The sequence below is a fragment of the Panthera tigris genome, chromosome E1 (assembly GCF_018350195.1).
Source record: "Panthera tigris isolate Pti1 chromosome E1, P.tigris_Pti1_mat1.1, whole genome shotgun sequence".
NCBI lineage: Eukaryota > Metazoa > Chordata > Mammalia > Carnivora > Felidae > Panthera > Panthera tigris.
Genome location: NC_056673.1, coordinates 55,597,290 through 55,624,296, shown reverse-complemented (window position 1 = coordinate 55,624,296; position 27,007 = coordinate 55,597,290). Strand labels below are relative to the sequence as shown.

Sequence of the window (27,007 nt, the reverse complement as noted above, 5' to 3'; positions counted from 1 at the left end):
CTGGGCTCATCATGATGAGTATCAGAGATGCATTTTAAATGCACTACTCCACTCTTTGGGCAACCCCCCCAGCAGACCCCAAGCTCTAAACCTGGCCACGACTCTCCACAAAGCCCCCCACCCTAGTCCCAAATAGGCTGCTTAAATTTCAGCATTTCTGCTTCACGGTTTCATATAGATGCAAATGCGGACAGGCGTCCAGGCAGGGACAGCTTGAAGGTTCAGGACGCAAGCTGGTGATAGAGGCGGTGGTGAGTGTCAGATGCTGGGTCCAAGGCTCAGGACTGAGGAAGCACCTGCTGGGGCCAACAGCCCCACCTACCTTGGCAGCCCCGGTAGGTCCTTCCAGTGGAGGCTGGGGCCACTGCTGTCCAACTGCCACTCCTTCCTCCTTCCGTTGCTAGCAGTTATGACAGCGGGGCCACTATACAAAAGGGCCTGTAGAAAGCGACTCCCTGGTCACCACCCAAACTTGGCTTTCCTCGTCTCAATTTACGCATCGTGCCAGGCCACCCTCTCAGAGACCCAAGATCAGGGTCTGATGACCTCTCGCGGCGGCAGGACTCTAGGACCTGGGAGAGCCCTTTGGGAAATTCAGGTCGGCCGGATGCCAGCCCTGCTCCTCTGGCTGTGGGTGAATGGCCTGGCCGGTGTTGGTAGCAGAGAAAGGGGCACCAGGGCCAGGGAAGGGCAGCTCAGATCTTCCAGTCCGGCCAATACCACTCGAGTGGGCACCCGCCGGTCTCTTCCAAAGTCCGCCGCCCGCCGCGGCGGGGGTGTGGGGAAGATCCTTCCGCGGTGGGGGTGTAGGGGAGATCCCAACCCCGGGCGCCCAGCAGGTGGCTTGGGCCGCGAGGCGCGCGGGGGCGGGCCCGGCGCGGCGGGGGCGGGAGGAGGCCTGCGGTGGGGGCGGGGGGCGCGTGCAGGAATGCGCGCCGCCCCCGCGCGGCCCCGCCCCGGGCATCCCGCGCCGACCTGGCCTCGCTGCAGGGTGAGCATCATGGCCGCTTGGAGACAGCCCCAGGCCGGGGAGCTGCTGGCCGAGGCCCGTAGAGCGTTCCGGGAGGAGTTCGGGGCCGAGCCCGAGCTGGCGGTGTCGGCGCCGGGCCGCGTCAACCTGATCGGGGAGCACACGGACTACAACCAGGGCCTGGTGCTGCCCATGGTGAGGGGCCGGGCGGGGAGCCTCGAGCCTCCCCAGCGGCAGGGCCGGCCTTAGGCGCGCGGGGAGGTGCCCGGTCCCTGCGTGGATGTTGGGCGGCCGCGCCAAACTTTAGCCCTCCTGCCCCGGGTTTGGGGGACGAGCACGTCGGAGAGACCCGGGGACGGGGTATTTCCCACGTTGGAAGGGAGGAAGCGGGGGATCCGCGAGGAAGTAGGCTAGGAGGGGGTGTGCCGGCGCCTCCTCGCTCAAGCCCGCCCTCTGTGGACGTGATCCTCCCCATCACGCTGGGAGCCACCTCAACTTGTGCGGCTCCAGTGTGGCTTGCGGAATGGGGGCGCTTCGGGGCTTTGGCTTCCGGGGGCCCCAAACGCAGACCTGGGGGAACTAGCCTCAGACCTCCTGGTCCTACCCGTTCGGGAGGAAACTGAGGCCCAGAGAGGGTCAGTGATCTGCTTAAGGTCACACAGCTGGTTCTTGGTGGGGCTGGAGTCAGGCCTCTCAGCTCTTTCCACCTGGTGCGGCTTGGCCAGCGAGCGGGTACAGTGCACCTGAGACCACTCTATAATGGGAACGCATCAGTTGGAGCTCCTCTTACTCTCTAATCCTGCTCCGTGCCCCACAGCCGGGAGCCCATATTCAGGGCAGAGTCCGGGTCTACACTTCCGCAGCACTGGCCCTGCCCCCCCCCTCCCCCAAAGACCCAAGGGCAGAACCCAAGCCCCCAGGGCCAGCTCAGCACTCAGGTTCTTCCCTGAGACCCCCCCCCCCACCAATTCCTTCCTGTTGAGCCTTAAAAGGAATCTGTCTGAAACTTTTTATTTCTCAGAACTTTAGTATCAGAGAAGCCTCATCCATGGGTCGCCTGGCAAAAGCTTTACATACCCCCTGTCTTTCCTGCCAGGCGCTGGAGCTTGTGACTGTGCTGGTGGGCAGCCCCCGGGCAGACGGCCTTGTCTCCCTCCTGACCACCTCCGAAGATGCTGATGAGCCCCGGCGGCTCCAATTTCCACTGCCCACAGCCCAGCGGTCACTGGAGCCCGGGACCCCCCGCTGGGCCAACTATGTCAAGGGAGTGATTCAGCACTACCCAGGTATGGGGACTAGGGCTGAGTCAAGTTCATGCTGGTAGTATAGGAGCACCACCTCTCAGCTGCAAAGCTCCTTAGCTCATCTAATCCATGGGGTAACGTATAGGGGAGGGTATCCCTGTTTTACACAGGATGAAACTGATAACCTGAGAGGTTCCAGAACTTGTCCTGAGCTGCCCATTTTATGATTAGCGGAGCCAGGATTCAAACCCTAGCCTGTTGGCCTCCAGAGCCCTAAACCAGGAGGAGAGTTGGGAAGACTGTGTCCCAGGAACCTCAGGGTAGGAGGATGGAGACACAGCCCTGGAAGCAGCTCTCAGGCACTGCCTCCCTGCATGACAAAATACGTGCCCTTCGTGGGCCCATCCTCCCAGATGGCCCATCTTACCATCACCCATTCTTTCCAGCTGCTCCCCTCCCTGGCTTCAGTGCAGTGGTGGTCAGCTCAGTGCCCCTGGGGGGCGGGCTGTCCAGCTCGGCGTCCCTGGAAGTGGCCACATACACTTTCCTGCAGCAGCTCTGCCCAGGTACTTCCTAGACCCCAGCCTTCCTTCCCTGAGGTTTCCTTGTCAGAGATTGTTCCTCGACTGTGGCTTCCGGAGGAGGGTGGGGAATCGCTCTGGCGTGTCCTTGGAGGTCCCACTGTTCCCATTCGCCCACTCCCACGTGCCCCCCTCCCGGGCCCCAGCCTCCTCACCTCCCCCTGTGCCGCAGACTCCGGGTCCATAGCTGCCCGGGCTCAGGTGTGTCAGCGGGCCGAACACAGCTTCGCAGGGGTGCCCTGTGGCATCATGGACCAGCTCATCGCACTGCTGGGGCAGAAGGGCCACGCGCTGCTCATTGACTGCAGGTCAGGGGCTCCCCTTGTACCCTCCCACCTCGTCACGAGGAGCTTCTGGGTGGAGCGTGCCCACCGCCTGGTGTGGCAAGCAGACACTTGGGCTTGTCATCTCCCCACTCCAACTCCATGCCAGGTCCCTGGAGACAAGCCTGGTGCCGCTGTCAGAACCCAAGCTGGCCGTGCTCATCACCAATTCCAACGTCCGCCACTCGCTGGGCTCCAGCGAGTACCCTCTGCGGCGGCGCCAGTGTGAAGAAGTGGCCCGGGCGCTGGGCAAGGAGAGCCTTCGAGAGGTGCAGCTGGTGGAGCTGGAGGGTGAGAGCTGGCTGGGCATCCTGTGGGGCTGCCAGGCCCTTGACGCGGGCTTGACCCTCCTGTCTACCCCCTCCTCTCCGGGGGCCTGTGCTGTGCTCTGCCCACTGCCCCTAAGACTGCAGACCTAGGGCTCCAACCTCAGCAGGGCTGCTGAAGTCCTAACGTTGTTCTTTCTAATAGGAGGACTACGTTTCTGCTGTGGAAAATGTAGGAAAACACACAGAGGAAGACAGTGAGCTAGAGGGCCACCACCCAGGGATAGCCACCGCTAACACCGCCGGTGTTTCTCTACATCTGCGTTTACAAAGTTCAGCATAGGCCATACGGTCACTTGCTTTCTCTTTTTTTTTTTTTTTTTTAATTTTTTTTTTTTCAACGTTTTTTTTTTTATTTATTTTTGGGACAGAGAGAGACAGAGCATGAACGGGGGAGGGGCAGAGAGAGAGGGAGACACAGAATCGGAAACAGGCTCCAGGCTCCGAGCCATCAGCCCAGAGCCTGACGCGGGGCTCGAACTCACGGACCGCGAGAACGTGACCTGGCTGAAGTCGGACGCTTAACCGACTGCGCCACCCAGGCGCCCCACTTGCTTTCTCTTTTACTACCATCTTAAGCCCTTTCCTGTGCCATTAGGGGCACTTCATCAGCAAGGCTTCTAACACTGCAGTGTACAGGTGTGTCATAAGTTAATCATTTTCTAATAATCCCGTGATGCGGCGGTGAATGTTTTCGTGCAAGGGAGTCTCTCTCATTATCTTCTTAGAAGTAGATTCTTAGGCGTAAGATTGCAGAGTCAAAAGGTGCAGGTATTTTAAAGGTTCATGATACACGTGGCCAGGAAGATAGGATATGTAATAGTTTGAGGGTCAAATATCATCTCGCTCCGTCATACCTGCGGGGCAGATAGTCTTATTACGTTCATCGTTTTGGATGAGGAAGCTACAGTAAGTGGCGGTGCTGAGACTCAAACCAGGCATGTAACCCCCCATAGCCCGTACTCTCAGCCACGGGGCCAGGCTGCTGGCTTTGGAGTTGTGTCCTCTCTGGCAGTGTGCGGGTGCCCATTTGGAGGACACTGGCCGGCCTGGTGGGACCAGCTTGTCCTTCTTGGTGACCTGTCATGTTCACACCTGCCCCACCTGCTCTGTGCAGGTGACCTTATTGGAGGTGTTCACGCTTGAACACTTTGGCCGTCCCTCCTCTCCACTGGATCCCTTCCCCACCACTCCTGGGGTGTGTGTGTGGGGGGTCTCCCCCACCCTTGGAAACAGTGCTGTCCTCCGCCTTCTCCAGAGTCTTGTGCCAGAAGCCCTGTTTTCCCTCCTTCCTGTCCTCTGCCTGGCTCTTCCCCTTTTGCTTGGAAACCTGGTCGGTTTTCTTCCCTTCTAGAATTGAGTCTTTTTCCTGTGCTCATCTTGGAAGAAGACCTAATGCTTTTGGCCCCCATTTTCTCAACTCCACTCACTTCTCCGTCCTCTCGGTCGGCCTGCCCCTTGCTCCTGCCGCCGGACACAGCAGTGCTCCCGGGGGGTTCCCCGCACACACCCACAGCCTGCATTCCCTCCCCCTCAGCGGCCCCCGCTCTCTCACAGTCCTGTTGTGTGTGCCTGCCCCAGGCTTTGTCCTCAGTGCACAGCCCCAGCCACCATTGCTCCGCTTACGACTCAGACAGGAGCCTGCAGCCCCTTGCTTTCCCGCCTGGAGCCACCCCCCCCCCCCCCGGCCCCATTTCCACCTGCGGTCCTGGAGCCTCCACCCGATTCCCAAGGGAACTCATCATCCTTTGTCCCTCATAGGCTTCTCCTGCTTAGCTCCCCTTATCTGTGATTTCCTCACCCTTGTCACTTCTGTTTGAAACCTCAGTCTCTTGTGTCCTCACTACCCCCCCCCCCCAGTCTCCAATCTCTGTTCCCTCTGTTCCCTCCATTCCTTCTTCCCCCGCATCAGGCCCCTCGTTGGTTTCTGACTGTTTAACAACTGCTGTCTGGGTTCCTGCTTCTCCCAGCTTGGGCCCTCTGCCCTAGGCAGTCACTTTTGTCCACCAGAGCTCAGCTGCAGCCCTTCCCTGCTCCAAAACCTGTGTGGCATCCAGAATTAAGTAGCAGAGTCCCCCGGTACCCTGGGCTGCCGCTACCGACTCGGCTTGCTCTCCCCACCTCAGCGTTAGCCAGCAGGATAGCCTACTCTTGGTGGGCCCTGTGCCCTGCCTCTTGATCTTTGCCTGGGCTGTACCCCAACTCTGGAGCCCCAGCTCTCGGGGGCTCCACTGATGCTCCAGCGTAAACAGCGGCAGGATTTCTTCTCCCTCTTGTGCCACTGTGGACTCCTGTGTCCCCCTCACCTTGGAAGCACCAAGAGTCTGGGGCTTACCCTGTTGTTTATTGAGCACCCACTGTGCACCGGGCACTCTGCTGGCATGTTGCCCAATCAGTGCATAGCGGGTCCCAGAGAGTGACATAGGGATCCCATCTTATAGTTGAGGAGGAAAGGCTCCAAACTTTAGTCACCAATGCCAGGTTCTGCTTACAGCTCTGTCAGAACCAGGTTTAAGACTGGAGGCTCCTCCCCTCCCCCCTGCCCCCCCCCCCCCGCCACCTCCACCCCTACCCCTGCCCGCTAGCCTCATCACCCTGGTGCCCCCATCCCTCCATCTGCACGGGCCCAGAGGTGGTGGGGTGGCAGGTCTGCTGACCCCTTTCCCTTCCCAGCTGGCAGAGAGCTGGTGAGCAAGGAGGGTTTCCGGCGGGCACGACATGTCGTGGGCGAGATCCGGCGCACGGCCCAGGCCGCGGCTGCCCTGAGCCGCGGAGACTACAGAGCCTTTGGCCGCCTCATGGTAGAGAGTCACCACTCGCTCAGGTGAGGACTCCTGGGTGTCTGTATCTTCCAGGCACAGGCTGTCCCCAGGGCAGGGTGGGACCAGGCCTAGGCCCGCCCTCTCCTGTATCCTCTCTGCAGGGATGACTATGAGGTGAGCTGCCCCGAGCTCGACCAGCTCGTCGAGGCCGCGCTGTCAGCACCTGGGGTTTACGGCAGCCGCATGACTGGCGGTGGCTTCGGTGGCTGCACCGTGACCCTGCTGGAGGCTGCCTCCGTTCCCCAGGCCATGCAGCACATACAGGTGGGTGGGTGCCGGTGCCTGCGGGTGGGAGGGATGGAGAAAGGGCTTCCCAGGGCCCTGCCACGCTTAGACCCCACCTGCCTCTCCCCTAGGAGCAGTACAGCGGCACCGCCACCTTCTACCTCTCTCAGGCGGCCGACGGTGCCAAGGTGCTGCACTGGTGAGGCCCTCCCCGGGACAGCACCCGGTGGGCATGGGGCCTGCCAGGCAGCACGTCACGAAGCTCCAGGCCTCTGGCGCCTCTTGCCCTCTGCATCTGGGTGCTCAATAAACTTGTGCCTCCCATCACGATAACCCGCCTGCCTCTAGAGGTGGGTGTGTGCTTGGGGATCAGAGAAGCGTGTGTCAGAACCGCTCGCCTGCTCTGTACTGGCACTCCCTGGAAGAACAGACAGGGCAGAGCCAAGCGGTAGCAAAATCTTTTATTAAGTGCAGAGCAAAGCTGGGTCCTTGTCATGCTGGTGCCAGCTCTTTGGTTACGCACAAACGGGCTTGGGCCTGGGGTAAGGGAGTAGTGGCCAGAAGGGCCATCTGGGACCTCTGCTCCCTTCACGCCTCCCAGAGGACACCTACCCTCTGCTCCGTAGCCAGACGTGCTGGCCCTGTGATCAGCATGGGGGTGTGCTGGGCTGCGAGGGGTCCGAGGTTGGAGTAGCTGAGGCAGAGCCAGGAGGAGGAGGCAGGGTGGGGGCCCAGGTTCCAGGACACTGTCGGGTAGGGGTGGGGGGCTCAGGTCTGGAAGAACTGTTGGTCCACCTGGGTACTGAGGGTTCCACTGGTGGTCAGTGTCCGGCTCACAAACTCCTGGGTCACATGGCGGGTGAGGGAGCCACCTGCTTCCAGGCGTTGGGACCCCAGGGTCAGTCCATCTGCAGGGGAAAAAGCACTGAAGGACCCTGCCTGGGTCCCTGTCTGTCCTGCTCTGTTAGCGCTGTGCTCCCCCACGAGAACTAGGATTCCCCTGCCCAGCGACTCACCCAGGAAGAAAGGCTCGGTTGTGCTGGTGTGGGTGGTGGTGATGCTGCTGTACTCGCCTGGCAGCTGGTGCTGGAAGAGCCCGGGGTGGCTGCCCAGTTGAGGAAAAGGGCCTGGCATGGGCAGATGAGCGCCAGTCAGGGATGGTGCCAGGAGAAGATGTGGCCGGAGAAGGGGTAGGGGTGAAGAATGGGCAAGCCACCTCACCTCCGTCCTGGGACTCGATGGTGATGATACCCTCACGCTCCGGCCCATAGCCTTGGGTGGTCTTGGCCTGCACCTTGAACTTGTAGGGCACGTTCTCACTGAGGCCCGGCACCGTCAGCCGGCTCTCAGGGCTGTCGCCATCCACCAGGAACGTGGTGGCTGGCTCTGGGCAGGGAAGATGCCTTTAGCCTCTGTGGCTCCCTCTCCACCCCTCCCCTGGCCACCCCTGAGGTGGGGACGGGCAGCACCTCCTCCATGGGCCATCTCACAGGTCACCAGGTAGCCGAGGATATCCCCATCGGGCCTGCGTGGCCGTTCCCAGCTCAACTGCAGCGAGTCTGGGCTCAGGGCAGTAAACACCAGCGGGCCCGGGGCACTGGGTGTGCTCAAAGTGAAGGTGGAGCCTGGGGGCAGCAGAGCAAGACTGTCAGCGTGTGGGTGGCTAGGGGACGCCATGGGGGCAGCCACGGGCTGGGGAGTCAACTCACCTGGCAGGGGGCAGAGTGGGCTCTGGGGGTGCACCTGCGACTCAATGGTGATGACACCCTCACGCTCTGGGCCCCAGCCTTCCTGACTCTGGGCCCGCACACGGAACACATAGGAATGGTTGGGCAGAAGGTCTTCCACCACCACCGAAGTCTGGCTGGGGCTAGGGATGTTGAGCCGATGCAGCTCCCCTGGGGAGGGCGGACCGGGGGTCAGTGTTACTCCTACCCCTGGCCTGATCCCACCCCTGCCCTAGGCTGCCACTGATCATCCCACCCAGGATTCGCTGCGGTTTGGGTACAGGTGGGGATCAGCCTGGTAGGGTGTGGCTGGTAGTTTAGGTGGTATGCTACACGAGGGATGAGTGGAGCCTAAAATCCCACCTATGTTCTGCCTGTTTGCGGGCCCAGGTCATTGCTGCTGCGAGTTTGCCTTCCCAGGGAAGCACCACTTCCCGGTTCCCACAAAAGCATCTCGCAGGCCAGCGGAGGCCCTGGGTCTGTCCCTAGGTCAGTGAAGCCTTGTGGGGCAACGTCTCGCAGAGGGAATGACCTGGAGAGAGGCCCAGGGAGCTGGATAACTCAGAGGAGAGGAGGCAGTGACGGGCAGCGAGGAGCATGCAAGTGAGGCCCTCTCAGAACGTCTGGTGGGGATCGTTAGTGTTGAAGGGACTTGGGTGGGTTCCTGTGCAGCTGGGTGCCCGAGCCTTGCAAGCCCCCAGCCTGCCGGCAGCTGTGCCTCACCCCCGTTCAGCAGCTGGTACTCCACACTGTAGCCCTGTAACGCCTGCTCACACTGTGGCTCCTGCCAGCTCACTTTCAGAGACGTGGGGCCCAGAGCCGAGAACACCAGGCGGGTGGGTGTGTTGGGCACACCTGCAGCCAAGCGGGAGCCTGAAGACGGGAGGCCACAGTCCGTTTCTGGCAGGGGGGTCTCTGGGCAGGAGCCCTCCCTCTGACCTCCCGCGGCTGTCTCATCTCTGCTGGCCGCTGGCCTCGCGGCTCACTCAGCCTGCAACACCCTGTCCGGGCCACCCAGCACCTCCCTGGACAACTCAGAGTGGATGCGGGCCCTGCCTGTGCCTAGAGAGGGTGAGCACCAGAAGTTGGCCTCCCCTCCCTCCTCAGCTGGTCTGGCCCCCCCTCTTCCCCCAGCCCATCACCCCCGGAAGGGCAGAGGCTATATTAGGCATCAGCATTGATGGAGATGAAAAATGGAGGGTGAAGTGCTGGGTTTGGGCAGTGGCTGCGATGAACAGATGGGTGACAGATGGAGCGGGACGGCTGTGGAGACGCGAGATGGCCACCCCTGTACTACCTGGGCCCCGAAAGGGCGCCGCTGGCTGCCCAGCCAGGATTATAGCGTCTCGGGAGTCCCCAGAGGGAGGGAACCCTTTCATCTGAGCCCGACTCAGGGACCCGAGGGCCCAGGACAGCGGAAGCCTGCTCCTCCCCTCTTCCCAGATGGGAGGGAGGCCTAGGGCAGGACAAAACAAGAGTGAGGGCAGGAAGTGTGCGTGCTGGAGGATGGGAAGCGGGGCCCGGCCCGGCCAGTAACCCCAGCCTCCCGGAGCTGGAAGAGAGGCAGGGTCAGTGGGAGAGGCAGGGCTGGGAGCGGACACTCACTGTGGGAGGACACGGAGGTGAGGGTGGAGTAGTCCCTGGGCAGCGTGGCAGAGTGGGAGTGGGAGTGTTCGGTGCGGGTCAGCGAGTGGTAGTCCCGCGTGAGGGTGGAGGATGTGCTCAGCACCCGGTGGGGCAGGCGTGGGCTCAGGTGGGTGCCGTAAGCGGTGTTGGCCACGGTCATCCTGTTCAGAGAGTTGGAGCTGCCTGGGAAGGCCCCGTCCATCCGCCCGTTCACCACCAGGTGCTCTGTGGGAGGAGAGCAGGGTCACTCGGACAGGCCTGCGCCAGACCCAGACGCAGGCTGTGGCCCTGGGAATTCTTAGGATTGCCTACCCTCTGAGGGGAGGGGGTGGGGGGCGCTTGGCATAAAGAAAACCAGCCTCTCTTGGCCCACCAGGGAAAGAAGCTCAGTGTTCCCGGCAGAGTCCAAGGGGCCACACAGGCTTCTGCAGCCCATGTCTGTCAGTCCTGCAGGATGCCAGTGTGGACCGTGTGAGCACCGCTGACCCCAGCTGGGAGACCTACTGCCCTTGCCGTCAGCCCTGCCTGGGGGAGAGCCCAGATGCCTGCCCTCGTGTCCCTTGAGACCTCTGGGGGGGTCTCCTTGGGTACTAGCGCCTGCCCCTGGGCTTGACGAACTTCCGAAGTTGCAGGTTCCTGCGGGCAGTCCTGCTTTGAGGAGATCACGAATGCCTGGCCCGGGGGTCCCTCGGCTCTGGGGGTCCGCCTCCGCGCCGTAGCACCTCCCCAGGTTGGGCAGGGGGCCCTTAGTGGGCAGCCTGACCACAGGGGCTCAGGCTGGACGCAGGCGGCAAACGAGCGCGCCTGGCTGGGTGCGGGGTCGGGGCGCGCCGGGCAAGCCCGTCACCTCCGGGGGGCCTGGGTGTGGCGCCGCGGGCTAGGCCGCCACCCTCCCCGCCCGCGCCCCCGTCCGCGCTGTCTTCCGGGGGGCCGCGGGGCGGCTCGCCGTCGGAGGAGCGCCCGCTGCTGGCCGACAGGCGCGGGATGAGCTCCGGGGGCAGCCGCCACGTGACGCGCCGCAGGTCCAGCTCCTCCCCCAGCAGGGGCTCGAACTTCCAGCTGCCGCCTTGGGAACAACGAAGGGCCGCGTTGGCACCGCCGGCGGGCGCGGGCGGCTCCGGGAGGGGGCGCGGCGGGGCGGAGGCCAGCGACGTGAGCCCGTCCTCGGCTCTCCGGAATCCAAGTGGGGCGGGGCGGGGCGGGGGTGGGCGGGGGGTGGGGTGAGGTTGGTCTCGGAGCAGGCGACGGGCGGGCCCCTCGGCCCCCGTGTGCGCCAGAGCTGGCAGGGCTGCCGCTGGGGAGGACAGGCCCCAGGGGTAGCCCTGGCTCTGGCACCAGCGGCGAGGCCTCTTGGTCTGAGCCTCGGTTTCCCATCTGTACACTGGAGAGAATAATCTCTCCCCTGCCTGCCTCCCAGGGACAGTTCCAGAAGCCACAGAGTGCGTCACAGATAGTGTTAACAGCTGAGCTTTCTCTCATACCCTCAAAACCCCCGCGACCCTTGGGCTGGGGTTCCTGAAGTCCAAGCTCAGCTCTGTCAGCGCACGTAGGTGTTCACAGGGGGCCTGAGGCTTAGGCAAGGGTGGAAGAAAGTAGAAATCCAGAGAACCTTCACTCGTGGCATTGTATGACTGGCATCCTACTTTACAGATCAGAAAACTGAGGCACAGAGAGGGCGAGCAGTTCATCTGATGTCCCACAGCAGAGCCAAAGCTAAAACAGAACCAGGGAGTCCAGCCAAGGACCCTTTGTACCACACTGCAGGGAATCAGGAGGGAAGAGGAGCACCGGGCCAGAGGACGGGACAGGGGACACCGCCTCCCTGACCCTGGGCAGGTGGCTGCTCTGAGCCTCCGGGTCATGCCTGCCTCCTCCCACATTGTCCCTGGGAGGTGGCCTGAATGTCCTGACTCCATGGCACAGCTGGTGAGCCGTCCAGAAGCAAGGCTGTGTTTCCACACTGGTCCCATGTGCATGAGCCTACATGAGTCTGTGCGCATCTGCTCCCAAGCAAGTCTCTGCCTGTGCTTATACACAGATGTGCACACGACTGCATGTGGGCCACGTTGGCTTTGCCCCCTCTGTACCCAGTGCCAGTATGATGCCTGCCAGATGGTCGGCTCTGCAGATATCCACCTGGAGCCGAGAGGGACTTCTGGTCTTGACCTCTAGGCCCAGTGGTCATCGGCCCCTTTGCTTTCTCTGGACACCAGTGACAGCCCCACCTCCTACCCAGGACTTCCTCTCATGGATCCCAGGCCCACTCACCGGTGTCGTCGGAGACGCTAGGCCTCTGGCTGCCAGCCGGGGAGCGCAGTACTTCGTCGCTGTACATGAGGAAGCTCTCGTAGTCTTCCCCGCACTGGGCGTCCACGATGGGGATGTCCGGGATGATGGGGACTGCAGGGGTGGGAGAGGTGAGCCAGGGACCCAGCCTCCTGTCCTCCCCTCTCCACCCTGTGCCCTGCCCCACCCCCACCCCCCACTCACTGGACATGGGCCGCTTGGGCTGGGTGGCCAGGTTGATGATGGCCTCCCGCTCGGGCCCCCAGCCTGCCCCGTTGCGCGCCTTCACCGTGTAGCGGTATGGCTGGGACTCCCGCAGGTTCTCAATGAGCAGCATCCGCCTCTTAGGAGTGTCCACCAACACCTTCTTCATGGGCCCGATGGGTCCTGGGGCAGGGAGAGTGCCTCAGAGGGGTCCTTCTACGTTCCTGCCTGGCCCAGCCCCGCCTCTGATGTAACAGCACCGCTGCGTGGTCTCTGAATTGCACGGAGAGGGCGCAGGGGACAAGGCAGAGAGCAAGCAGCTATTGGAACTCCTGTGTCGTGCCGCGCCCTGAGAACCTGGGGGTGCCTCATTTAAGGAAGGGTCACCAACTCTCCGAAGGGCTGGCTCATCCTTAAGTGGCAAAGCCAGGACTAGACTCAAGGTGGCCCCACTGTGACCTCTACGGATTGGTAAACGGTCCTGTGTCCACCTGAGGCACACTCCGGCCGTGAGGGTGCCTCTGTCTCATTGTCCACACGACCAGACCCCAAGTGCTCTGTTGAGGAAGTGAAAGTGGAGATATCCAGACACCCACCCCAGCTGCCCTGTGGTCACAGGAGCAAGGACTGGACTAGAGGGGTGGGCTCGGGGAAGCTGCACCTCCGGGCAGGCTGAGGTTTCGGAGAGCTAAGGGGTGGGGAGAAGGGTGGAGAAGAGGGCCAGCAGTGACAGGTGAGCAGAGAGCAGAGGCCAGGCAGCTCTCCTCCACTCACACCTAGAAGGGCAGACACGCAGCCCTGGGAGAAAGGAGAAAGTGACCCTCGTTGCTCTGAGCAAGTGACGGCACCTGGGCCCAGGCACAGCAAGAAGTGCCCTGCCATGCTCGAAGGCTTCTGGGAAACCAGAGAAGGCCCAGAAGGACGGAGGCCAGAAAAGGTCCCAGTTTCCAAAGAGGTCCAAAGGAGGGTTCTGGAAAGTGCTACCTGATAAGCTTGATGTCTACCCCCAGCCAACCACTGTGCTTAAAAAGAATTGATTGGTGGAGGCCCATCAGCCTGGGGGAGGTCTCTAGCTGCCAAGGTGGGCACTGCTCTCCGCCCACCCCTCACATCTCTTTCAGCTAGTGGGAACAGGGGAGAGGGACACCCACCAAAGTGCTGATGCCCTCAGCCAGGAGGGCCATCCAGCACATTCCAGGACACAGCTGAGACCTCAGCAGACTGAAGCCATGCCTGAAACCATCAGGGATGAACTTTGGACAGGGTACGTATCATTCCTGGGATGAAAGGCGGGATCAGAGGAGACTTCCTAACAGTGGTCCATGGGCAGACTAGGTGTTATAAACCTGGAACAGGCCAAAGGTGTGATGTAGCTGTTGAGGTTGCATGTGGTCTCCTTGGCTGGTAAAGAGCCACGAGCCCGATGTCTAGAATAATCTTGGGGCCCTCTGCCCTTTTGGGCCATCCCCGAAGCGCTGCGCCTGACCCACGTTAAGGTCCATGGGTCATATGGGGTGGTGAGCTCTGCAACCCTGGGACGGAACAAGCAGCAGTGAGGGCACAAGGAGGAGGTCCCTGCACCAGGCGGCAGGTGGAACCGATGTCCCTCACTTCCTCATCTTGGCCATTGGCAAGGGGTGCCCACCCTTCCCTCCCTTCCAGGACTGGGAAGAAATAACAGTGCTGCCACGCACTCCGGCCTTGGGCTGTTATTTGAGATGTACTTAAAAAAAAAATGGTTTCTCTGAAATTCAGGGCATCCTCTATTTGCTAATCCTACCAACTCTACTTTGGCCCTACAAGAACCGCGTGAGAGTGAGCCGTGCGGGTTTGCTGTATGGGAAGCCTTCTCATGCCTTCTATCCCCACCTGCCCTGTGAGCTTCTGGGCTTGGTCTCGGGATGCAACCAGCCCCAACCTGACCACAAACCTGATGATGCCTCGGGCAACCAGACCTATGGGACACATCCACCAACCGGGACGATGTGACCTTCCTCCTGCGCTTTGCTCCCTCCCCTTCCTGCTGTCCTAGGGGCAGGAGGGGCCCACGTCCTTACGGTTGTCCTCGTTGACCAAGCCGTAGCAGACCTCGTAGGCCGTGATCTCTCCGTTGGTCTCAGCTGGCTCAGCCCAGCTCAGCTGGGTCACCGTGGAGGAGACGACATTGAAGGCCAGACGCCCCGGCTCACTGGGCACTAGGGAAGGAGGGGGAGCAGTGCAGGAAGAAAGCTGTCAGCAGCAGCAGGTGGGGGGCAGGGTTCTGGGAGTAGAGCGGGCAGAGCTGGGCACGGGGGCATCAGGGTGGTTCCGGGACAGACGTGTGGTGAGGCCTCACCTTCCTGTTGGGTGCGGCAGGACACCAGGGAGCTGTAGGGACCCTCGCCCTGTGCCCCGTAGGCGCACACCTTCATCTCATAGTCGCAGTATGGGTACAGGTTCGTGAGCTCCACCGAGGGCACCTTGCTGTCGAGCAGATGGGCCTCAGACTCCGAGTCACCCTGGATCCAGTACTTCACCTGCTCCCAGGGGAGGAACTGGTCAGCGGGAGGCGTCAAGTGCCAGAGCTGCTCGTTGACGTCCTGCCCTTATTGTCCCCTTTGCACCGATGAGACACGGAGGGGTTGGTGACCTGCCAGGTTCACACAGCAGGGCTGGGGCAGAACTCAGGTGTCTTCTGGGTGGGGGGAGGGGCCGCATTCCAGGAAGGAGGGCAAATGTCTGAAAACTTCAGGGACGGGCCTTCGCTCTTCCCCGGGGCAGATGGGGGTTCCCCCTGTCCACTTGTGCTTGGCTCCCCAGGGCCAAGCGTGCCCTCTCTGCCCCCTCGGGGGCTCTTTGGCTTCAGGTGGCCCGTCTCCCCAGTGGGTACCAGCCCTCCGCGTCCACCTCCCTCCTTGCCTCCCACCTTACCCTGTACCCCGTCGGCTTGCCCGGAGGGGGCAGCCAGTTGAAGTGGATCTTTCGGGACCCGGCGGCCTTGGCATTGGGGTTCTGTGGGGCACCCAGGTCACCAGGGTGAGGTGGAAATGATGACAGCGTCGGGCTTGTGAAGTTCCGGTCCAGTTCATCTGCAGTGGGCCGAGTCAGCGCGGGGCAGACAGCTCAGACACCCCCTCTTTGAGTGAAGCAGGAATCCACCCTCACCACCAGGGGGCTCCAGAGACTCAGTTGCCAACTCTTCCCCGCCTCAACTGACCGCTGACAACTGACAGCACTCAGCACCCAGGACTCTGGGGGGACTGGTGCCCCCACTGGTGCTACAGAGGGCATCCTGCCCTCCTGGTGGAGGACCCGGAGGCAGGGGGTGTCTGGAGGAATGAGAAGGAGGAGGGAGATCGTCTGCCCTTCTTTCTCCCTTGGCAGCCAAAGGAATGTTCCATGTCAGAACGTCTGTTTCTATACCCCCTTCCCCAGCGTGCTCCCCACTCTACTCTGAGAATCCCCCCTCCTCTCCTGTCTTCCAGGCAAGGCTTCTCTGGGGTGGGCTCATAGACACCACCATACTGGAGGTTAAGGACCCGTGAGAACTGTTTCACCCCTCTAGGAAACACCTGCATTTTAGTTGGAACTGAAGCTGAAATCAAAGGGCTAAGACCTAACGGTGGGGTTCATGGCGCCGCCAGCAGGCTGGGTAGCCACAGCGTGAAAAAAGCCACCCTCTTTGGCTGAGAGCAGGATTGCTGGATAAAATGCAGGACCCCTAGTTAAGCCAGAATTTAAGATGAACGACAAATAGGATAAGTATATCCCACTGAGGTGTGGGACATACTTACACAAAACTTGTTCTTCGTTTATCTGAAATCCAAATTTAACAGGGAATCCTATCTTTTATTTGCCCATACTGCAGCCTTAGTGGAGAGGCCCCCAGCCCTCCCTCCCCACCTGCTTAAGGGGCTCTGCCTACCTCGGTCTCCAATGACGACGGTGGCTGAGTGGGGCTGGCCCAGGCGGGCCCCAAACTTGGGGTTGCTGAGTTGAATGTGGAAGCGGCGGGTCTGGCGGCCCCGCAGGAGGGAGTCTATCTCCCGCGGCTCCAGGAGCTTCACCTGCAGCTCCTTCCAGGTCTCCCCAGGCTGGAACAGCAGATCCCCCTCTGCAGGGATGTAGTCCTGGGAGGGAGAAGGGGTCAGGGTCAGACCAGGCCTGGAGGATGAATCATGCCACTCCACCCCAACCGCCTGGATACGGCAGAGAGCACCACACACAGACCATCCCACCTGCACACGAAATGGCTCCTGTTTCCGTAGCACCTCCCGTGCATCAAGCACTTACTAGCTCATTTGACCCTCACAGCAATGTGAGGTGAGCTATTGCTGTCCCCATTTTACAGATGAGGAACTGAGGCACACGGAGGGGTGGAGAAACTTGCCCACATTCACACAGGCAGTTGCGATAGAGCTGAGGTTTGAACCAAGGCCCAGAGATGGGGATGTATAGCAGATCCAGGAGAGTCTCACACAAGCAGACCCCAGCCAGGGAGGGAAGAACCTGCCCCACACTGCGGCTCTGAAGTCTGGGATCCGACCAGGCCCCAGGCCCTGCCTCCTAGGGAGGGTGCCCCCATCAGCTCCAGTTTTCTTCCTTCAGGGCCCCAGGGCTCTCCCCAGCAACCCGGGGAAGTATGTCCGTGTCAACATACATGTATCGTGCTCACATGAGACCACTAGGTGGCGATGCACGCTAACATTTCAAGTTCAGGCCCAGCAGGGGGCAAATTCAACAGCTTAGAAACCCAGAAAGAGACACTGCAGTCAGTGTAAGAAAAGCAGGAGTTACCCCCTAGATGACTGAGACTGAGCTGGGGGGGGGACTCTTCCAAAAGTCGAAGTCACAAAAGGCAAAGCCAGGGAGTTGTCCTAGATAAAAGGACACCTAGGGCACACAACAAAATGCAATGCCAGATCCGGGATTGGTTCTTGGACTGGAGCAAAAACAAAAAAACAAAACAAAACAAAAAACCCCAAAACCGCTATAAAGGGCATTATTGGGGCATGTGAACATGGGGAGATCTGAATATGAACCAATTATTAGGTAATGCTTTTTAGAATTTATTTCGAGACAGAGAGGGGGAGAGAGAGAGAGAGAGATTCACCCATATAGGGGAGAGGCAGAGAGACAGGGAGAGAGAGAATCCCAAATAGGCTGTGTGCTGTCAGTGTGAAGCCTGATACGAAGCTTGAACTTATGAACCGTGAGATCACGACCTGAACCGAAATCAAGAGTTGGATGCTTAATTAATCGACTGAGCCACCCAGGTGCCCCTATAATGTGAGGTTTCTTAAGGTTGGTAATGATGTTGTAGCTGTGTAGAATAACCTTGTTCTCAGCAGGTGCCGCCAGAAGCTTTAGGGTCTATGTGATGTCTATAACTTACTTTGTTGAGCAAACACAATGAAATGAAACACGACTCTCTCTCCCCCTGTCTTTCTACAGTTCTAGAAAAGAGATACAGATACGCATATATATCTTTAGATAGATGCATCTATTCTTATATCTATATAGAAGGAGAACAAGAAAACTATTATTAATTGGTGACTCTATGTAAAGGGTAAATGGGTGCTGGGGCACCTGGGTGGCTCAGTCGGTTAAGCCTCTGACTTCAGCTCAGGTCATCATCTCACAGTTTGGGAGTTCGAGCCCCGCATCGGGCTCTGTGCTGACAGCTCAGAGCCTGGAGCCTGCTTCAGATTCTGTGTCTCCCTCTCTCTCTCCCCCTCCCCTGCTCGCACTCTGTCTGTCTGTCTCTCTCTCTCTCTCTCTCAAAAATAAATAAACATTGAAAAAATTATTTAAGGGTAAATGGGTATTAATGGCATTAGTCTTTTCATTTTCCTATAGGCTTGAAGTTTTTCAAAATAAAAAGTTGGGAAATAATAAAAATGTTTTAAAAAATACTTAAACACCAAAATGCCTTTATAAAAGCATAACAGGGTAGCTGGAATCCCTTATATAATACGGTGTGTTCAGTGAGATTTATGGACATACAGATTCGTCTTTGGAACTTTTATCGGGGGCCCCGGAGCAGTAATGAGAACTGTTCCTTCCAATAAAAGGAAGGGAAGAACACGCCGTGGCCAGGCTGCCGGCATTCGCCGAACTGGCCTGTGGGCCCAGTGAGACTAGATCGTATGACTCCGGCTGAATTGCTGATATGAATATTTTTAGTTTGTAAATGTTGATAAATCCAGAAGCACACCCAACACCTGGACGTGGCTCTTCCCTGAGACTGGGGTCCAGTGATGAAGGGGATGTGGGCTCACAGGCGTGGCAGGGGGGCAAACTGTGACAGCCTTTCTCGAGAGTCTGCCCAGGGACATGAGGCCTATGCTCCCACCTCAAGAAGCCCAAAGCCCCTGGACGTGGGCAGACGGAATCCATCTCACTACGTAGGGTTTGGCTGCCCTGGTAGATACTGGGTTGTTGGAAGGGAGATATGAGTGATCCGGACATGTCCCTGGTAGTGACGAGGCCTCACCTAGGGCGCTTTTGGTGAGACACATCTATTATGAGTGGCAGGGGCAGGCAGACATGTCCTTGGGAGGCTGGCCGGGGGCGCCACCAGCATCCCAGCGACTCTGGCAGCTGCCGTGAGCTCTCGCTGGGCCCCTGGGAAATGCCTTTGACCTCATGGCAGAGCCTTACCCGGTTGCCCTGTGCGGTGTTATCCTGTGTGCGGTAGGAGACTTGGGACTTGCCGTTGTCCAGGATGCGCCGGACGACGGGAATGCGGGCCACTTGCTCTCCGCCGCTGACCGAGTACTCAGGCTTCTCAAATGACACTATCCCGCTGGCTGCAAGGACCCAGGCACCAGTCAGGGCGGCCTGCCCTCAGTCTTTTCGCAATACGCACCCTCTTTCTGGGCCCACCCCAGCCTCCAGGAGTCTGCCTGTCGTTCCTCACCCCACTCGAGGGAGGGGATGGAAAATTCTTCCAGAAAAGGTGGAGGGGCCGGCACAGTGTCCAGCTGACATCCTGGAAGTGTCAGGGCAGAGAAAGGAGGCCAGGTAGGGCCAGAACCAGAGATGGGGGTGAGACTGGGCTGGGACAGAGCAGGACAAAGGCCTGTGGTGCAGGGGCAGGTGGGGAGGAGAGCTTGGGGACCACAGCAGACCCTCTGGATGCAGAAAGGATGCTTATCAACAACTCGGGGGTCCCCAGGAGGGAAGGCGACTTGGGTGTCAGTGGTGCGATGCCTCGCTTCCCCTCTAAATAGGCTCGGGTGAAATGAACTCCCAATGCCCTTCCTGCTCTGATGTCCTGGCATCCCGGGGAGGTCCATTCAATCTCCTACGTTCAAAGGCCACAGGGGCAAGAAGGGGAGGGATGGGGGACAATTTCAGGAGGACACGGCACCCTATAATTACAGCAGAAGCTCCCACATTGAGCGCTTACCACCAGGCACTGTGCAACGATGCATAGCCACATACCCCTCTTGAGAGCCAGACGCCCATTTTACAGATGGAGAAACCAAGGCTCAGAGAGGTTAAGTGACTTGCCTAGGCCACACGGCCAGGTCCCATCTGCCCTCAGATGTTAGGAGGAGCCCCCTTTATGCCCCCCTGCTCCCGCCGCCCTGACCCACCTTGCTCCTTGATGATGGTGATGTTTACCAGGCGGCGACCGAGGGTGGCAGTGCCCATGGGCACATCGATGGCTTCCACCAGCAGCTGCTTCTCATCATCGTCCTCAGGCCGGATGAAGAGGGGCACCCGCACGTCCACCAGCTCCACGCCCTCCTGGAACTCCACCATCCCCCGGGCATCTGGGTGGGAGTTGGAGGGGCAGGCACATGTGGCTCAGGCGGCTGCCCAGGGGTGGGGGGCATCAGGAAGTGGCGCAGGGAGCCTGCCCACCTACCTTGGTCTGCAGTGAGGGTGTAGTAGCCGGGGGCCACCTTGAGCTCATGGAAGGCCCCCTGTTCCACCTGCTTCTCCGTCAGCTTCAGCAGGGCCTGCTTGGCCGCGCGAGGCGCCATCAACACCGTATCCACAATGGTGTGGTCCTGCCTGGGGTGGGGGGTGGGTAGGTGGGGACGTGTCAGGCTGGCCACGGATGCTGGCACTTGTCCCCCCAGCCCCCACCCTCCTGCCTGTCCTCTCCCCATTAAGGGACAAGACGCCTGGCAGCAAAAAGTGCCACCATGAAGTAGCCCCAGTGTTACAGGCTGTTCGTGTGTGTTATAGAGAAAAAGAGATCTGTGATCAACTCCATTTGCGAAATAGACTTCTTCTCTGCGGGCCTTCTCAGAGCCTTTGAGGTAGTTGTATGCATAGTGAAACCGTAAGAAGGGCGTGGGGAACGAAGTCAGTGCTTCTCAAATGGATTTGATCACAGAACCATCACTTCACAGAGCATCTGGCACGCTGCCCCCCCCCCCACCTCACCTTGAGTCTCAGCCAAGCCACTGTGCCTCCTGGAGCCTCGGGGTCCTCATGCATGAAATGGGGCTACCCTGCCCACCTCATCTATGAAATGGGGCCCCTCCCTAAACCCTCCCAGCCACACCTCTTCAGGTGGGATTCCAGCAATAGATGCCGTACAAAAAAGACGCTAAGGGTAAGGGTGCTGAGGTCAAACTGCCTGGGTTCAAATCCTGGCTCTGTCTCTTAGTAACTAGGTAATCTTGGGCAAGATACTTGACCTAGGGCTGCCCCACCCGTGTCCCTTCAACTCACTTTTTCCCGGCGTTGGGCTGCTGCCTGTGGGGGGACAAAGAAGGGAGCATGAGCCACACAGTCTCTGGGATAGAAGCACGGACCTGCTTGTGGGGGGGGGCCCTAGAGTGGGTAGTGGGGGCAGCTCCCGCCCCCGCCTCCGAGCACCCAGGACCCACCGGAATTTAGTCTGCTGGAGCTTGTGTGCACCTGTGATCTGTCTGTACACCTCATTCAGCTGCCAGGCAAGGAAAGGCGTGAGGCTGGCACCCTGGGTAAGCCTCTCTACCCAGAGCCACCCAGACCCAGAGGATATGGTTGGCTGGGACATGCACATGGCCATGTGCATTGCCTTGTCCCCTTCCGGAAACATTCACAGGACAACCCCACACCAGGCACATGTCCAAGGAAGCCCCTCTTTCCTACTAGGAAAAATCCACGTTCCGCAGCTGCTTTCTCCTTGCTCTCCCCCTACCTGGATCACACCCATGCCCAGGGATGCCAGGGGCCCCAGGGTCAGCTTCTTTGGCCCTTACATTCTCCTCCACCTCCTGGCGCAGCTGGTCACACTCTCGAGTGTCAGGTTTCAACAGGTTCTCAGTGCAAAGGCGGGCGAGGCGCAGGGACAGCCCATAGGGCACTAGGGCAGGCAGGGATGGGGGTCATCAGCCTCCGGCACACCAGGCACTCTAGAAGCCCCCCCCCAAGACCCATGCTCGGATGGTGGCAGGGGCGGGGGCAACTTGCTGGCCGAGACCCTGAGGCCTGTAGCACCATCAGGAAGGGCCGAAGGTGGCCAAGCCTGTGCCTGCCCCCAACGCCCAGAGAAAACAGGAATGGTGTGATTTGAACCCAGGACCAGCGGTGCATGTGCCCCAGGCCCCATGGGCGCTCCCAGGAGCCACCGTGCCAAGCCCCAGTCCTCACCCAGCTCCATGGGGTTGGTGCTGGAGGCATGGGTGGCAAAGCCAGGCCGCTGCACGTTGTTGGTGATCTTCCATCGGACCATGTCACGTCCCTTGAGGTTCCCACTGCGTAGCATGGGCGTGTCCAGGTGGTCTGAGGCCATCAGGTTCTCCCGCAACATGTAGTGGTCTTCCTTGAAGCCCACCATGTGCCCTGCGTGACAGGGTCCTCAGCATGGGGCCCCACCCCGGGCCCTCCCAGCCACACCCCCTCAGGGTGGGACCCTAGGCCTCCTGCTTCCGTTCCACACACACCCCTGCTTCTCCTCCACCCCATCTAGGGGAATGAGCGGTCAGAGCCGTTGCCACCCCGCACATGCTGGGCCCGTACCTCGGTTGCAACAAGGGAGAAGTGCCAGGCAAGCCTAGGAGATAAGGTGGGCGGGGATGAGGGCTGGGACAACTGCCCCAGCCCAGGTAAGCCCCTCCGGCCACCTGCCACCCGCCCCCTTCCCCCCTTCCCCCCCACGCCAATGGTCCAGAGCGGCAACACTGCCTTCCCCAGACACCAAGGTATCAAGGAAGTTGAAGGGATCTAGGTGTGGACCACATATGGTGAGTACAGAGGTTGGTGGGGGCAGAGGGTTCCCAAAGTTTGTACCATGGGACCCTGGTCCTGCCAGATGTTCTGTAAAGTAATGGTTCTGTGATCAAACCCATTTGAGAAGCACTGACTTCATTCCCTGTGCCCTTCTTACAGTTTCACTATGCATACAACTACATCAAAGGCTCTGAGAAGTCCCTCAGAGAAGCCTGTTTCTCAAATGTATTTGACCACAGACCTCTTTTTCTCTGTAACACACACTAATAATAGCCCCTAACACTGGCATTACTACGCAGTTTCTCTTCTGCCACGACAATTCAGCATTCCATGCCAGACCATCCCCCATGATTTCCTGCCTCTCATCTTTCTTTCCCAGTGAGACTACCAGCTCCTGGTGGGCAAGGTCTTTCTTCTCTCTGTTGGCTCCCATGGCCCTTTGCATGTGCCTGACCTGAGGGCAGGTGGTCTCAGGTATAGGCCACTGATGATTGGCAGAGGCGAAGGGCTGGGGTAGGAAGGGCACTAGAGCTGGACAGAAGACATGGCTTCACCTGGCCTCTCCGCGTATGAGGACCTTGGTGGGGGTGTGGGGACCCTGGTGAGATTTGGGGACCTGGTGGGAGATGGGCCCCTGGTGGGAGTTGGGGACCCTGAGGGGGCTGGGGATCCTGGTAGGAGGCGGGGACCTGGTGGGGGCTGGGGACCTGGTAGGAGGTGGGGACCTGGTAGGAGGGGGGGACCTGGTGGGGGTGGGGACCCGGGGGGGGGTGAGGACCTGGGGAGGGTGGGGACCTGGGGGAGGATGGGGATCGGTGGGGGTGAGGACCTGGAAGGGGTGGGGACCTGGCGGAGGTGAGGACCTGAGAGGAAGTGGGGCCTGGTGGGAATTGGGGCCCTGGGGGGGGTGGGGCCCTGGGGGGGTGAGGACCTGGGGTGGGTGGGGACCTGGGGAAGCTCCCACCTTGCAGCAGGCACAGTATTTCCAGCAGAGCAACAGCAGCAGTGCCAGCAGCAGCAGGAGGAAGATGAGCAGAGGGATGAGCCACCAGAAGGAGCCGGGCGGGCAGTCTACGGAGGAAGGGGAGGGATAAAAGGAGTGAGGCGATGCCCATTTTTCCACCAGGGTCTGCCAGGCTGCCCATCTGCCCCGTCCGTCGGCTCACCCTTCTTCCTGTGCACCAGGACAGTGCTGTTGGGCCCAGGGGTGCCGTCACCCTCCACTGTGTAGCTGTATGTGCAGTCATCGTCCTCATCCCGGAAGGAGCAGTGCTCCAGCACCTCGCCTCCTGCACCCACACATGGTCAGCAGGGCACCCTGCGCCTGGGAGGTGTCCCCTCCTCTGGGGCCCACAGGCGCCTCCCTGGGGGAGGACACAAGTACCCTGGCACAGGGCCAGGGTGAGGTGGGAAGCTGCCCTGTCCCTGCCCAGGAGCATCAAAGGCTGTACCTCTGTGCACCCCATCCCGGGTGCACTCAGGAACTTGGCTCCTAGGACATTTATCTGACCTAAAGGAGAGAAGGCTGTGTGCCCTCATGGCCCCATTATGTGCCCCTAATGTGTTCATATCCCTGCCCAGCTATCTGCCCCCTGGCCAAGCCAGGTACCCCCTCCCCAGACTCTTTGGTCCCAACTCAGCTGTGCCTCCTGCCTGGGTCTCTGTGTCCTGGCCAGACCGTGTGCCCGTGCCCGGGTCTGTGTGCCCTGTCTGGGTTCTGGGACCTCTCCCAGGTCTAGAACCCCTCTCTCCGGCCTGCATGACCTCAACCTGGAGTATCAGCCCTCTGCCCAGCTCTATAGTCCTGCTGCAGTGACACCCCCTTCCCCATCAGAGGCCCTCTGCCTAGGTTCTTAGCACCCCCTGTCCTCAGCGGGGTGCCTCACACCTTTCTTAAGCTCGTCCACCATCTTGATCTTGAAGTTGCACCCCTCACACATGCGCCCCTTCTTCTCCCCGGTGCCCCAGGCTTGGCACTGGACACAGGAGCGCAGGTCCTCACAGAGGCCCAGGCGGATCTGGGTGGGAGAGGAGGGAAACCAGGACTGTGTTGGGTGGCTGTCCGCTCTGCCCTGGGCCTGGGGTTCCCACGCCCACAGCCCAGTGATCTTGGCCTCACCGCCGAGTAGTTGATCTCACAGATGGTGTCCGTGTAGAGTGACTGCTGGTTGCAGTGGCAGCGGCCACACTCGCAGTAGCCACGGCCATTACAGATGCCCTAGGGCAGGAGGAGGCACCAGTGAGCCACCAGTAACCCCAGCCCTGCCTGAAAGGGTGGGTGGTCCTGGCTAGGGTCCCTTCTACCACCCGGCACTGCCTTCCTCGTGCCCAGGCCTACCCCGTTGCTGTCAATGCAGGTGGCATTGCTGAGAGGGCAGTCACAGCTCAAGCCTGTCCAGCCAGGCTCACACACACACTGGCCCATGGAACAGCGCCCCCGGTCTGCAGAGAGGGAGAAGGACGGGAGAGGAGAGCCACATTCACTCCTGCGCCCAGGCCGCCCACATCTGCCAGGGAGGGCCTGTGGTTGCTGAGCCTGAACTAGGATTTCCCCAGCCAGGGAAAGAGCCATTTCCTCCACTTTTTGGACTCTCTTTCCCTCTGTCTCTTTCCCATTCCATTCTGCCTTCTACTTTCCACTCTGCAGCCACAGTCATTATCCTAACACACAAATCCAATCATGTGGCTCCCCGGTGTAAGAACCTCTAATGAGTTCTGGCCAAAGCAGTAAGGTAAGAAAAAGAGAGAAAACATGTAAGTGTTGGGAAGTAAGAAACAAAACTGCCATTATTGTAAGTATTAGGAACATGTCACAAAATGTCAAAAAGAATCTCCAGATAAATTATTAGATTTCATAAGTGCTTTTAGCAAAGTGGCTGGATACAAGGCCAACATGCAAATAGCTAGAAAAAGAAATCAAAATCTCGCCTTTCTTTTGCCAAAGGATAAAGTCTAAAACCCTTAGACCAGAATAAGGGTCGTGATTAATTATGGCCTGCAGGCCAAATCCAACTCATTACCTGTTTTTGCTAAAGTTTTATTGGAATACACCACATTCATTTGTTTACATATGGTCTATAGCTGCTTTCTGCTACGGTGGCAGAGCTCAGTCGTTGTGACGGAGGCCAAATGGCTCACAGAACTGAAAATATGTACTTTCTGGCCCTTTAAGAAAAAGTTGGGACTAGACCGGACTGGACCCCAAAGCCCTGCATTCTGTTCCTGCCTCCTTCTCCAGCAGCTCTCTTACATCTCTGCCTGTGCCAAATGTCTGCCTTTCTCCAGATGTACAGGGTTCTTTCACGTCTCTGAGCACACTTTGGGATGGACAGCTGAAGAGGAGAAATGGCAGACGAAAGCAAAAAGGGAGCAAAGGTAGAAAAGCAGGGGCTTGACCCCCAGTGACAAGTATACAGTTGAGGCTTAATAAGTATTTGGTGCCTATGGGGCGCCTGGGCGGCTCAGTCGGTTAAGCGTCTGACTCTTGATTTCGGCTCAGGTCATGATCTCACAGTTCGCGAGTTTGAGCCCTGCATTGGGCTCTGCGCTGATGGTGAGGGGCCTGATTGAGACTCTCTTTCTCTCTCTGCTCCTCCCTTTCTCTCTCTGTCTCATAAGAAATATATATATATATATGTATATGAAAAAATATATATATATATGAAAAAAGAGTATTTAGTGCCTGGATTTTCACTGATTCTTCTCCATTCAACCGCTCAACCCTATCTGTGGCCCCTATCTGGGTTCTGTGGCCCCTGCTTGGAAGCCCCAGGGGGCCATGGTGGACACGTAACTCCCGGCCCTGCCCGCTACAAATGTGCTGTCTTCCGAGACAGGAAAGACCGCCATGCCGTGTACCGCCAACCACTGAGGATTCAGCTGGATGGGACTCACCCTCATGAGATGGGAGAGTGGAGAATGGAGGTGGGCATGGGCTACAGGACCTCGGGGGAGTGGTCTTGACCATGAGTGGGATAACGCACTGGCAGGGGCCTTGGGCATCGAGTTTGTAGAGGGGAGAGAGGTCCAGGTTGAGAGTAGCCTTGGGGGAGGCACTCAGAGAGCCCGGAGGGGGGGCTGCCTCTAAACTTGGGGATTCAGACTCCTGGCCTGGCCCTCCCACCTGGGTCTGGATGGGAGAGCCAGTCGGGGGCAGGCCAGGGCCCAGGCACCCAGGTCACCCTTGCTGTCCCGAACCCCCCGCCGGGGCTGCTGAGCTCACCATTGCAGAGGAACCCAGAGGCACGGGGGCACTGGAAGTTGTCATACTCGCAAAACGGACCCTCATAGCGGCCTTCACCGTAGCACACGCAGTGGCTGCACTGGCACTCGCCACGCCCAGAGCACGGCTTGTCCTCGCCCTCGCGAAGACAGGGCTTTATGTCACTCAGCGAGCCGGTGGGGCAGTTGCAGGTGTTGCCGCTCCTAAGGAAGGAGTCAGTCACTTCCCCACAGCCCGGGAGGAGGGAGGGCTGGGGCTTTTACCCCCCCCCCCCCATTTTACAGATGAGG

The 27,007-nt window shown here is 59.6% G+C and overlaps 2 protein-coding genes across 5 annotated transcripts in view; one reads left to right on the top strand and one right to left on the bottom strand.

Moving 5' to 3' along the window:
- The first annotated feature begins 533 nt into the window (after positions 1-533).
- On the top strand, positions 534-6,824 carry GALK1 (galactokinase 1). 2 transcript variants are annotated; one of them, XM_042966362.1, is made up of 9 exons: positions 534-598; positions 991-1,165; positions 2,067-2,256; positions 2,661-2,780; positions 2,968-3,103; positions 3,228-3,409; positions 6,118-6,268; positions 6,368-6,530; positions 6,623-6,824. In XM_042966362.1, exons 2-9 carry the CDS (start codon positions 1,001-1,003, stop codon positions 6,692-6,694), a joined length of 1,179 nt encoding a protein of 392 aa, XP_042822296.1. In that variant the 5' UTR covers positions 534-598; positions 991-1,000; the 3' UTR covers positions 6,695-6,824. The 2 variants fall into 2 exon arrangements, with proteins under 2 accessions (XP_042822296.1, XP_042822295.1); XM_042966361.1 differs by lacking the exon at positions 534-598 and having other exon boundaries at positions 951-1,165.
- Positions 6,825-6,925: 101 nt separating this feature from the next.
- Positions 6,926-27,007, bottom strand: part of ITGB4 (integrin subunit beta 4) — a 29,470-nt gene continuing 9,388 nt past the window's right edge. The window contains exons 13-41 of one of the 3 annotated variants that reach the window (XM_042966360.1): positions 26,718-26,920; positions 24,834-24,937; positions 24,615-24,713; positions 24,384-24,513; positions 23,662-23,784; positions 23,460-23,566; positions 22,286-22,319; positions 21,917-22,108; positions 21,526-21,629; positions 21,169-21,227; positions 21,011-21,034; positions 20,193-20,341; positions 19,918-20,097; positions 18,977-19,125; positions 16,239-16,443; positions 15,245-15,402; positions 14,670-14,850; positions 14,392-14,529; positions 12,335-12,517; positions 12,113-12,244; positions 10,692-10,910; positions 9,824-10,069; positions 9,516-9,674; positions 8,942-9,091; positions 8,201-8,389; positions 7,961-8,116; positions 7,713-7,877; positions 7,508-7,618; positions 6,926-7,399 (exon numbers count right to left, since the gene is read on the bottom strand). In XM_042966360.1, coding sequence (XP_042822294.1) covers positions 7,260-7,399; positions 7,508-7,618; positions 7,713-7,877; positions 7,961-8,116; positions 8,201-8,389; positions 8,942-9,091; positions 9,516-9,674; positions 9,824-10,069; positions 10,692-10,910; positions 12,113-12,244; positions 12,335-12,517; positions 14,392-14,529; positions 14,670-14,850; positions 15,245-15,402; positions 16,239-16,443; positions 18,977-19,125; positions 19,918-20,097; positions 20,193-20,341; positions 21,011-21,034; positions 21,169-21,227; positions 21,526-21,629; positions 21,917-22,108; positions 22,286-22,319; positions 23,460-23,566; positions 23,662-23,784; positions 24,384-24,513; positions 24,615-24,713; positions 24,834-24,937; positions 26,718-26,920 — 4,189 coding nt within the window. In that variant the 3' untranslated portion in view covers positions 6,926-7,259. The remainder of the gene's footprint in view (positions 7,400-7,507; positions 7,619-7,712; positions 7,878-7,960; positions 8,117-8,200; positions 8,390-8,941; positions 9,092-9,515; positions 9,675-9,823; positions 10,070-10,691; positions 10,911-12,112; positions 12,245-12,334; positions 12,518-14,391; positions 14,530-14,669; positions 14,851-15,244; positions 15,403-16,238; positions 16,444-18,976; positions 19,126-19,917; positions 20,098-20,192; positions 20,342-21,010; positions 21,035-21,168; positions 21,228-21,525; positions 21,630-21,916; positions 22,109-22,285; positions 22,320-23,459; positions 23,567-23,661; positions 23,785-24,383; positions 24,514-24,614; positions 24,714-24,833; positions 24,938-26,717; positions 26,921-27,007) is intronic. The other 2 variants (XM_042966358.1, XM_042966359.1) reach the window with 2 other exon arrangements.